This window comes from Lepidochelys kempii, chromosome 6 (assembly GCF_965140285.1).
Source record: "Lepidochelys kempii isolate rLepKem1 chromosome 6, rLepKem1.hap1, whole genome shotgun sequence".
NCBI lineage: Eukaryota > Metazoa > Chordata > Testudines > Cheloniidae > Lepidochelys > Lepidochelys kempii.
This window is the reverse complement of record NC_136385.1, coordinates 29,607,261-29,619,490: the sequence shown is the minus strand read 5'-3', so window position 1 is coordinate 29,619,490 and position 12,230 is coordinate 29,607,261. Positions and strand designations below refer to the sequence as shown.

At 41.4% G+C, this 12,230-nt stretch overlaps 1 protein-coding gene across 1 annotated transcript in view; it reads right to left on the bottom strand.

Annotated features, from left to right (window-relative positions):
- PTPN5 (protein tyrosine phosphatase non-receptor type 5) overlaps positions 1-12,230 on the bottom strand; it is an 89,030-nt gene that overhangs the window by 27,357 nt on the left and 49,443 nt on the right. Inside the window, exons 5-7 of the mRNA XM_073350621.2 lie at positions 9,652-9,890; positions 5,422-5,611; positions 80-164 (exon numbers count right to left, since the gene is read on the bottom strand). Of these exons, the coding sequence (XP_073206722.1) occupies positions 80-164; positions 5,422-5,611; positions 9,652-9,890 (514 nt within the window). The remainder of the gene's footprint in view (positions 1-79; positions 165-5,421; positions 5,612-9,651; positions 9,891-12,230) is intronic.

Here is a 12,230-nt window from a genome sequence, read left to right as displayed (position 1 = left end):
AAGCAAATACTGGATACTGAGACTTCTCTAAATACTGCGTCATCGAATTGCAGAATGACAAAATAGGTCTGGAACTTACTTGGGAGAATTGTTTTGTAGCGATTCTTCCGCACTAATCCTGGAATATCATATTCCTTTGGATCAACGAAGTTCATTGGGATTTCCTGTTGGAAGATGCACAATAGACTATATTAATAGATTCACGAGGGGGAAAAAACCATTACGTCTTGACTGTGGAGGAGTAGCAGAGATTAAGTCAATTGAGACATATGGCATAGTAGTTCTAGCAATTTACCACCAAAGCACGACTGATGGTTTCCTTTTTGTGTCAATGGTTTTCTTTTTCGAAATCATGAATATAAAAAATGTTCCGGATGACTAATGCTGTGAGTGGTACACAGTATGGCGCTATTTCCGCTCCTAATATTCTTAGAAGTGTATTGTGACTTGAGGCATAAATGTAAGCCAAGGATGGTGCGTAAGCTGCAGCACCTCAGGAAGCACCGTACTTCAGACACGTCCCTCTGAGTCACAATCCCTCCCCTTCTTCCTCCTTGTTAAAACCGGGTCAGTAATTTGCTGCTGGCCTGCATCTGCAAAGTACAACACCCTCCATCACAGCTCACCTGCACTAGTCAGTAGTATGGGAATGGGGAGTGGAAACAAGGAACCACTCAGTTTTTGCCCCTCCCCATCCACCTTCTCTGGGAGGGGGGACAGTAAGGAGATACTGTGTGTGCACCTACCTCTCCTACACAACTAAACCCAAGGTCCAGGTAGCTCACAGAGGGCTGTCAGGGGTAGGTTCTTACTCCCTTACACAGGTGTGCAGGCCAAGTCACTAACTGGCCCTTAGAAGGTGAGGTCTTCCGGGCACGGCCCTGATCCTCAGTGGGGTCTTTGGGCTCTACCCATGATATAAATATTACATAACAATAGTAATTTCTTAAATGAGCTTTAACAGGGCTACTTCTTTATCAGAAACAGCCACAGGGAGAAATAACAAGAGAATTAGCAATGGGTTATGGAGCCTTTCACATCTATATTACAGACTGAAATCTCAGAGCTCAGGCTGGTTTCATTAGGAGCCAATTGATTGCTCTTCAGTGGGCTACAGCATGTGAAATTAGTTGATCAATTCATAGTGGATGCACAGCCATGTAAAGCACTCTCAGGTGAGAGACCAAGGACTGAATGTGACCACAGAGACTAAACTCCCCTCAGACCCTGATTTTTCCCCTTCAGAACAGGATAGAGGCACAAAGGCAGAGCTTGTTCTGGTTCTGTGTTTAATATGTTCTGTGGGTAAACAAAAGGTAGAAGACTGTTAAAATTAAACACTGAGTTTTCTACTCCAGGTGCTCTCAGCCTGCCTCTAACTCAAATTCATGGTGGAAAAAGCATTAGTAATCTTCAACCTTAGCAAGCACCCAACTAAAAAATAAATACATTGCTAGAATGGAGGTCATATTTCATGGTTGATGCTATTTTGCAAATGCAGTTTTGCTGATCTTTGCTTTACCTAATTATTTTGCAATTAGCCATGTGTTTTCCTTGCTTTCCCTGTCCCTTACCATCAGTGATTTTGGGGAGATGATGTCCCAGAATACACCAGAAAGGCCACATTTTTATATGCTTTTATTCAATTTAATTTTGAAAAAAAACCCTCATAAATCAGTTCCTATTGGGTCCCATAGGGAACTGAATGCAGAGGTCGAGGTGTTTACTCTGACAGATGGACAGATGAGCAAGTTGGAACTGGTAATGCAATTGACCCAGAGTCTCTTCTTGCAGCCAGTTTTATTAGCTAGAATTCTGTTTATAATGTATCCAAGAATTAGCTATAAAAAGACTGAAAAAAAATCATACTTTGTCTCCCCAATCCCTATTACAATCAACACTCTCTTAATCTGTCAAATAAAAGGAAAAATTGACAACTTGTAAATCATTGTTGATAACAATTTTCCTCAAACATGGGAAAATGAATTAAATCCCTTTTCTGTTCCAATAGGACACACTTGTCCTCATCCTGATTATCTCCCACCTTTATTACTAGCACTTCCTTTTCTCTAGCCTCCAGGATGCCCACAGTACTCACTCAAAATGCAGCTGCTCAAGTGACCTTCCTTACCAGTCAGATTGACGGTCACACAACTGAGCAAATCCTTTCACTAGCTCCCACCACTTGTATGCTGCACAAAATTTAAGAGTCTTGTCCTTGTCTTCTGAAGGCCCTGTAAAATTCCACTCTGGCTGACACCAACCATTTGTCTCTTACTACATCCATTCCCCACTCCTATCCACCTCTGCTTTGCTGATGATGCCATTTACGCAATCTCATTCATTTCTTTCTCTCCTTCCAGTCCTCATGATTTTTTCCATGTTATCTCTGGTGTGTCAGACAAGATGGCAGCCATTATCAATGAAGTGTTCTCTTCCCGTTTCATCATGACACCCTCCACCCCATCTCTGCACTGAATATCCCCATCTGAGATATCCACAGGAAGGGCCACAAACAATGATAAAACTGAACAGTAAGAATAGCAATTCCAAATCTACTCCCAGCCCATGCTATTTATTCCTCTCGTCTCCTCAGTGCTCCTCTGTTTTCTGGGCTAGATTCTAATCTCTTTGGGGCAAGAGCTGTACACATTGTGTGTCTCGTACAGCACTGAGCAAACAAATTGTTTGTTAAGCCCCAACATTTCATGGGACTAATTTCCACCTTTTCCAGGTGTACTGTTTAGGGCAAAATCCAAAGGGTCTTCCTCGGGTTTTACTCACTCACTACTCCAGTAAACTCTTGCTGAAGTCAAGGGGAATTTGCTTGCGTGAGTAAAAACTAAAGCCAGGTCTATACTACGGAGCTATATTGGCATAACTACGTCACTCCAGGGCATGAAACATGCACAGCCTGGAGCAACGTAGTTATACTGACCTCACACCTCATGTAGATAGCTCTCAGGGAGCTGGATTAACGACGCCAATGGAAGAAACTCTCCTGTCGGCACAGTAACATCTTCGCTAACGCGCTGAAGCTGCGCTGCTATATGGGAAGACAAGCCCTAAGCCATTCAGCACTCGGACCAGCAGATATTGCTCTTGACTTTCCCTTCAAAGCGTACACACAATTTGATGCTTTCTCCACCATGAATTCGAACATTTCTAGCCATGCGAGTAAGAGGCAGACTGAGAGCACATGGCATACAAGTTCAGGGTTTATTTATTATTCAGAGCTGGTCATCATTTTTGCATATAAATCTTTTTTTGACAAAACATTTTATGGAAAAAAATTCTATTTTTGCCCCACTGAAAATAAAGTACATTTTTGACTAGCTTTAATATCACTTTACTAACCTGTAATATAGGGCAGGCCACATGGGCTACAACAATTCACTCTTGACTTGCCCAGCTTGACTACAGTAGCCAGCTCAGGCACTTCCTCAGCAAAGATGCATCTCAACAACTACTTTCCTCTAAAACAGCACTGTCCATTATTAAATGTTTCATTTTTAAACAGTCAGGATTTGTCTACACACAAAAGTTGAACTGCTTTAATTATACCGGAATAGTTAAAGAGATATCACTCTTCTCATGTAGACATAGCTACATTGATATTATGGTGCTTATACCGATTATTCCCATATGGGAAAGGTATAAGGACATTATATCATATTATGTATAAGGCACTTTCATACCTGCATAATTACATCCACATCAAGGGTTGTAATGGTATAAACTATACTGGTAAAAATAATCACACTTCTTACCCACATAGTTTTTGTATGGGTATAACTACGTGAAGACCTGGCCTCAGTAGTGACAACCGTGCTCCTCCCCCTGAGTAATGTGATAACTAATTACATTACTCACAGCCACCAAGGAATCAGTGATGAATCACAAAGTGGATTTGGCTTGATGGTTTTCCTTTGACAGATGCTTTGTCTGCCTCCTGTTTTCTTTAGCCTATCGCTTTTGAGCCCTTTCTGATGGCCAAATCTTAAGGTCTTTAATCAGCTTTTCCTCAGTGCTTCCTCAAAAGGGAGTGTGGGACTGAAGGAAAACTGAGTAAAAAATGAGTAAGGACCACAAGGGTCTGGCCTTCTGTTTGGAAACTGTGCCCCAAAATGTCTTCTCTGCCTGTGCTTCTGAAAGGGAAGAAAGCCCAGCAGCTGCAGGTGTGGGGAAATAGAAAGGGAGTACTCTGAGGTGTTGTTCCATTCCTTTCTCTGCTCCATAAAAGGTCCTCCATGGATTCTCTGTCAGGTCAGGAAGTAGGTGGGCTCTGGGGACAACAGCTGTGCAAGGCATCATCTTCCTGCCACTTTGCTGGGATTCCATGCTTAAGAGAATGCAGACTGGGTCAGCATTAACTTAGGCGGTTCCTACCTGCGTGCTCTGAAAGACCCTGGCATGAAAAGAGGCAAGAAGTTGGGTGCAGGTGAAGCAAAGGGCCCGATTCTCTGTTGCTTAGCATCCTGCACAGTCATTTTCACTCATGTAAAGTGGGCATAATACACTGCTAAGTCAGAATTCTCCACTCACTCACACTCATACTATCCTTTTGCGCTCACTTTGCCCAGGTACAAATGACAAGTTGCATGACAGTGGAGAATCGAGCAGTTAGGACAGAAGCTTGGATAAAGAGCAGAGAAACTGAAAAGCCATTGTGCTAACTGCAATTAAACGTAGCCGGTCTTTTCACAAGGCTGCTCAAAAACTCCAATTCTACTTGTATGTGATGCTTGTATTTCCACCAAAAGCAGAGTCACAACGCTCCCCAAAAATAAAAGTGGATACATGAAGTCAGGGAAAGATACTTCAGATTCATACTGTCAACTGAAAAAGCAGCTAATATCTAATGAACATTTTCTAAGTGGATGACAAGGATAGTTAGTGCAAATTCTCCGTGGCATTTGTTAAGTGGGACAAACACCCTATGTTTCACCCATCTGGATAACTTTCAGACAATTCAGAAGAGCAACTCTGTACAGAGTATCCACCAGTAAAGTGGATATACGAGGCTGAAGTCATGCCTGGGGTAACCCTCTGGGATTCAAGAGTTATACCCAAAGCAAATTTGACTCTTTTTCTTTAGTCTAGTGCGAAACTGTGAAATTTTTGTTAAGAAGTAACATGGTGAGAAAAAGGCTTCTGAAAACAAAGCTAGATCTTCATTACCAAGACTAGGACTGCAAATGAAAAGATAGCTGAAAGCCTTCTAATCCAGTCATTTCCAAGTGTAACAAATTTGGGGATTTAATAAAGCTCTTCACTGAAGGAACTGGAGTGCGTATTTATTTATTTTGGTCTTCCAGAAGAACTTATAGAAAATTCCCGTGAGAGTCACAGGAGGTGGCAATGTCCCATTTTTCAGATACCACAAACTCTTCTCTCTACTTGAGAAGTCAAAATACTCACAAAAAACTCTGTCTGGAGTATGAAAGGATCTAATGCTTTCTTGTGTAGCTCCTCTGCAGTAAGAATATTTGATGCCGTTTGTAGGTACTCTCGGGCTGATTGTTCTCTTGGTGACATCACATAGCCGAAGACTTGCTCGGAACAGCCTGGGGTACACATGTCCAGTGTGAGTGAAACATTTGAACCTCTCCTGCAAAACACAGCCCCAAGTGAAGACATCAGTTATGAAGGCTATGTGAAACACTCTGCATTAATTAAAACATGTTTTCCCATTTGGCCTTTATCTGCTTTCCTTGAGACAATGGTGCTTTTGATGGTGCAGTGAAGATTTTGGAACTCTCAGAGCTTGTCTAGAATAGAAACAACTGACTTGTTGCTGACAACAGGTATCAGCAATAGGCGCAGCTGAATCAGTGCTAAGGCAGTTTAGTAGCAGGCATAGACAAATGTGCAGCACTGGTTCGCTGCATTTGTTGCTGACTCCCACTGGTCAGGAAAGGGTAATTTTTCTGTTGTAGACAAGAGCTCAAGCAACTAGTCAGGCTATCACTGATGTGGAGTGAAGGTATTGGTAGACCCAGGCCAACATTTTCAAAATTCGAATGCCTAAAGTTAGGCACCTCTACCAATACTTAGTCACCTGAATAGAAGTGACTTCATTCTCAAAGATGTGGAGCAGGAAATTCCAGGGAAGCTGCAGTACCTCTGCAAATCACATCACATTTATTTAGGTACCTAAATATGTAGCGAGCTATCTAGCTTTAGGTACAATATTGAAAATTTCGGCCATAGTTTTCTTTAGGCCAGATTCTGACTCGTTACTCATGTTGAATTCCACTTTATCATTAAACCACTTTATTTCAGTGGAACAGCAGGAAGGATAACCTGTTATTCAACGTGAGTTCGGGTAGGAAAATCTGATCCATTAAAATGGATCATCTTTCTGCTTGAAGAGCTTTTCTCTCCATTAAAATATCAACAACCCCTACAAGGGGAAACAACCTCAAGTCCCAGCAGGTTAACAGTAATGATAAAAATGAGTGCCATGAGTGTAGAAATGACTAATTTATACAGGTTATTCAAGTAACAGAATGATAGAGCCAAAATGAAATTGCTTGTAGATGTAGTGATACTGAGAGATAAGCTTTATCACGTCCCCTGAATTTATGATTGCTGATTGATTTTAGATTAGTATCTGTTCAGTTTTAAAAGGCTTCACAAATTTCTGCCAAGTTCACACGTAACATTCAACAGTAAAATCCAAATGCCACCACTGAATCGGTGTTAAAAATAATACAACAGGCTGATTGCTAGGACCTAGTTGTAAGGCTTTGTACAACTATACAGCAGATTTATGTTTGCTTTCTCCTTTGGCGGAGTCTGGGGCTACTATGGAGGCAGATGCCTTAGCCCCAGGAAGTATGTATATTTGTCTGCCTCAAGGAAGACAGGGGCAGAAGGAGTTGCATGGATCACTGCCCTTTGGCTAATTAAGGAATGGCGCTGATAGTCTCCAAAAGAAGTCTTGCCCAGCTCTCTGTCAGGACAGCAGCCATGACACAAAGTCAGAGGGGAATGGTCTTGGATGAGACACAAAACTGAGGCCCTAAACACTTACAGTCATGGAGTATTAAATGGCACTTTTCAGAAGAGTTTGGCATGTTTACTCATATCCTCCTCAAATCCAGTTCATACATTTATGTTTTGCCTAATTAAATTCTCCTCTGCTGTTTCAGATAGAAACAGTATTCTCTTCACTTCCCATCCTACAGTATTGTGCAGCATTGCTGTGAACTGTGAAGTAACTGTCACACTCCACCCCAGAAGTGGCTGTATTGCTGTGACAGCTCAAGTGACTTGGTTCTTTCAGGATGGGAAGATGCTATGCAAACATATTATTAATATTCCTCCAGGGATGGAGGTGACTCGGTAGAGTTCCTTCCCCATCTCAAGAACTAGCATTTAGTGCCATATGCCCTTAGATACTTGGGTTCTTTTCTCCAGCATAAATGGTTCGGAAAAGAAAGGGGTGGAAATATTTTGAGCGGTTGGGAGAAAGGGTGGATAGATAATTCAACAAAATAGCATAAAAACTAAGACTGACAAACACTTCCTTGCTCCGTGCTACAGTATAATCCACATTTGAAATAGAGATTTGCCTTCCCAAGATATGTTTCTGTTGGGAATAAAAGGTTATTTTACATCCCAATTGTACATATTTCTCCTAGTGAAAGGATTTCAGTCAGTCACTTCCTTCCTTCCCAACTGACAGTTTTATTATTGCCGCAAAAATCTACATTGACATTAGCGACTTCTAACAAACTGGAATAGTTCGTATCCTCCTTACTGGCTATGTGTCCCCTGACAAAAGAGCAGCGATGAGTCTTTTTATATAGAGATGCTGTAAGAATTTGTATAGTGGGGATGCTAAGAGCCACTGAACCAAACTGTAAACCCTGTGTATGACGGAAAACACTTCAAGCCAGCACCCTCAGTACCCCTAGTTCCAGCACCTATGTGTTTACGAGTAAGTATGGACAGTAATTGGGGACAGCAGAATGCACAAGTGACCGTGTTGTTATTTCACAGCCTAAACCTGCTCTTCCTGTAAAAAATGGCAAAGGGATCACTGATTTGGGTAGATAAGGGGTCATGCCCTAGGTCACTGGAATGTCACATTACAGAGCAAAGCAACATAAGGAGTTTGATGGCATGCACGACAAACAATGCAACAAAATCATTAAACTGCGAGAGCAAAAACTACTCTAAACCCAGCTAGACGGAAACCACTTATTTAACCCCAATTTTGTATATCATTTAGCAACTTCCTGGAGCTCTGAAAACTCACTAGGTCAGACACACTTTAATTATCTGATTTAAATCGTGTGCATCCTGCTTTCAGCTTCAGATGAATGAATTAACTACTAGCTAGTGTCTCTGACAAAGCCTGAAACATGGGAATAAAGATGGGAGATGCTTACTACAGTAGCATAATTAAATGACCTTATTCTCATTCACACTATCTTGGCCCTCAAACAGGGTTTTGCAGAGCTCCCCTGGATGGGATTTCCATCCTCAGGATCCCTCTGTTTGACTGACACAATTGATAGGAAAAAGGAGGAAAGAGAAAGAGTTACGGGCAGTGAAGAAACTGATAAAACTCAGGCTTCCGATGGCTGCGGCCCACACTGAGATGAAGAGAAAGGGGGAAAAGATCTTTATCTCAGCCTTAGCTGCAGTGAACAGAAGTGCTGAATGTATTTCAATGTATGTGAAGGCAGCCCTGTTTCTCTCATAAACATGCACTTAGTCTTTAGATTGTCAGAATGAAACAAATAATCCTGGGGATGAAAGTCTCAGACATAATTCAGGCCAACTGAATGCTCAAAAACCTCTTCCAGACTCCCAACTATACATCCTGAAGTCCAAATATTTGTCGGACACCTGTGCTTTCCAAACAATGCCTCTCACAGCCTGAATTTTTTGTGTGACGGAAGTACAGAGCTATGGGCGAAAGAAAGAAAAATCTATGCCATGAATATCTGATATTCTGACATATAATCCTCCTTCCTTCCACTGTAAAGTTGCCCTTCCCCAGGAGTGAATCCCCTCTAGCAGAAACACAACTTCCCCAGCTGGTGCAAGCAGTAAATTAATCCACAGTGCGTCTATTAGTTTACAATCCAAAGAAGGTTACTGACTTGGGGAATGGCCCGTTTATAACACAATTACTACGAGTAGCCAGATGTGTGACAATTTATTTTTGGAAACGACCAGTCCAACAACAATGAAGAAATAAATGAAGAAATAAAGTATGGGAGAGCCGTTCAGTAGAAAAGATGACAGAGAGTCTTATATCAGGATCAAAGAGATTTTATAATATACAGTTACCATTTTCAGAATCTAAACAAAATAAACATACAGACAAAAATAAGAGGCTGACCAAATACAAATAGGTTTTCTAAAGGCAACAAACACAGATTATGAATGAGATTTGGTAACACTTGTACTGAAAGTTAATAATGATAAAACAAAAGTCACTATATATCTCATAGTTGTGACTGTCCTAGAAACAAAGAGCAAATTAAATAGCCATTCAGTCTAGAACTGATGTTTTAAAACAAAATACATTAATTTCATACAGTGAAACTACCAATTTGGTCCATTCAGAACGTCTAAACTCTATACAACTTGTGCCAAATGCCTTGCTCTCCATCAGAACTATCCTACCTTTCTTGCAATCCCACTGATTTAACTGTCAGAGTCGCTGGATCCGTCTCTGCTTTAATATCCATCACGCAGTCAAAGACCGGCGTCTCTGGCACTGGATCCAAATCTAGAAAATCATCCTCATTTTTATCCTCTGTCCACTCTGAGTACGTGAATGAAGGCTGGCGGCTCACAGACTGACGCCTGTCCTCTGGTAGGGGAAAGGGGGGATCCGGATGGGTTTTCACAAGATACCAAATCTGGAGGAAACAAAAACAGTTTTAAAACTATCTATGTATTTCCAGATTTTCTGTAAATCTAAAGATAGATACACCTTTTGAGCAATAATATCATTCATTATGCCCCAGCAAAATTGAATTGCATTAAAGAGAACAGGAGAGTTCCATACAAGAGGAACTTTCCTGTACAGATCACAAGAATACACCTTTTCCTATTCTAATTCTGCTTCCAGGCACAGAGTGTTCCCTGTAGCCCATCAGGCTTCGCTCTGGAACACAGTGGAAGTATTCTATGCTTGTGACTATTACATACATGCCAATGTGAAATCACTGTCCCTTTGTTTAATTGATCAACTTTCACTGTGTTAACAAAACTCTGTTAATCTACAGATTATGACCTTCCCTGATTTAGATGCTGTCCATCTGGGATTTGGTTGGGTTTAAAACAAGTAAATACCAGTTTCCTAAACCTTAATCTCCGATGATCTGGCACCGTATCCCAAATTCATATCCAAACTCACATTTGTTTTTCATGAAACCCCCATTTTACAACGGTTTCTGATGGCCGTTAAGCGCTTCATAATGGCCTGCATCCATTTTCAGTTCAGTGATAGAAACCTCTTCTGCAATCTAATAATCTGATTTAAACAAGACAAGCTGTATAATAAATTCTGTTAAATTATGTGAAATAAATATCTTAAATTAAATGTCTATAGTAAAAGGAAGGATCGAGAATGGCGCAAATTTAAAGACGACTGTACCATAGGACCATTATGATCACCTAATCTGATCTCCTGCATAGCACAGATCATAGAATTTCACCCATAATTCTTGCATTAAGCCCATTTCTCTGAGCGATACTGACTAATGCACAGGCACCAATTATTGCTAATATGTTTTGTTAATGAAACTTCATTGCTCCTAAATTAAGCCTACTGCTTCGTTCCCCCAGCGTACTGACTTTCAGTGGAAGTTAGGCCCCTCTGAAAATCCCAGCCACACTGGTTTACACAGATGCTGTGGCAGATTATATTGTTTGGGAACATTAGGTTGGATTTATTTCCAATTAGCAACAGGCCCTAGTGGCAAAGTCTGAGATCAGATCTGAACTTTGCCAAAGTCCTGAGATGTTTGGATCTGGGTCTTGGGCTGAGCCGGTCTCTACTGCACAGGGCTAGGAACAATCTAACTCCATCTCAAACTCATTTGGGGTTAGGTCCTGCAAAGTGCTGCACTCCTCCTTTCGCATGCTGAGTGCCCTCGACTCCTTTTGAGTCCAGTGGGCGTCTGAAAGCACTCAGCATCTTGCAGGATGAAGCCTTTCTTGGTTTTCTTTATTTTAAAGGGACACTGTCAAATGTGAAAGTCGTGCACTGTCAAAAAATCAAGTTTCTTTCCTTACATTATAAACAACGACCTAGAATATTAACTCAGAAAGGATTTTAAAAGCCAATTTTCTTGTCACTAGACATACTTGTCATTTACTTTTGGCATTTCTCTGAGCTTGAACAATGAAAATTAATGAAACAAGTTTTCACTTTTGCTTATAGACAGCTTCAATGTTAGGTTCACACACACTAGCACTGCACTGCAATGTTTGGGTTACAAACACTGAAAGGGAACGGGCATCTGTTTACACATATCTGTTTACATGGCAATTATTTAAAAGAAAAAGTATGGAAACATTTCTATTGGCCTTATGTTTTAGAAAAACTTTGGGCCAAATATGAATCGACAGTGCCCTTTGAAGCTTGGCTTGACGCATGAACTCGTTATTATTTCCAAAGTCCTAGGTTAGCACTTTAACCAACAGATCCTCCTTCCTCTCTCAATTGAATGACAGCCCAAATTGTTATGGCGGGGTAGGGGGGTCTGCTGTACACTGAGTATATTGATCAAAAATGCTCCAGCCTTAGGCAGAAAAGTGGGCGGGGGGAGACAGAAAGGGGCAGATTCACTTTGGCACAGGGACTGAGGGGAGATGACTTCAGCCCTTCCTAATCAAGGACAGTTGGAGGCTGTTATGCACGCTGTCACAGTCTAGAACATATGCGCCTGTCATGTGAACACTTCCCTTCTCTGGCTGCCCCCCTCTGGGGATCTTGTGGAGTTGGTGCACAGTCTCCCTCCAAGAAAAACCAACGAGGAGTCTTTGTGGCACCTTAGAGACTAACAAATTTATTTGGGCATAAGCTTTCGTGGGCTAGAACCCACTTCATCACACCCGTGGAGTGGAAAATACAGAGCACATGAAAGGATGGGAGTTGCCTTACCAAGTGGGAGGTCAGTCTAACGAGACAATTCAATTAACAGTAGGATACCAAGAGAGGAAAAATCACTTTTGTAGTGGTAATGAGAGTG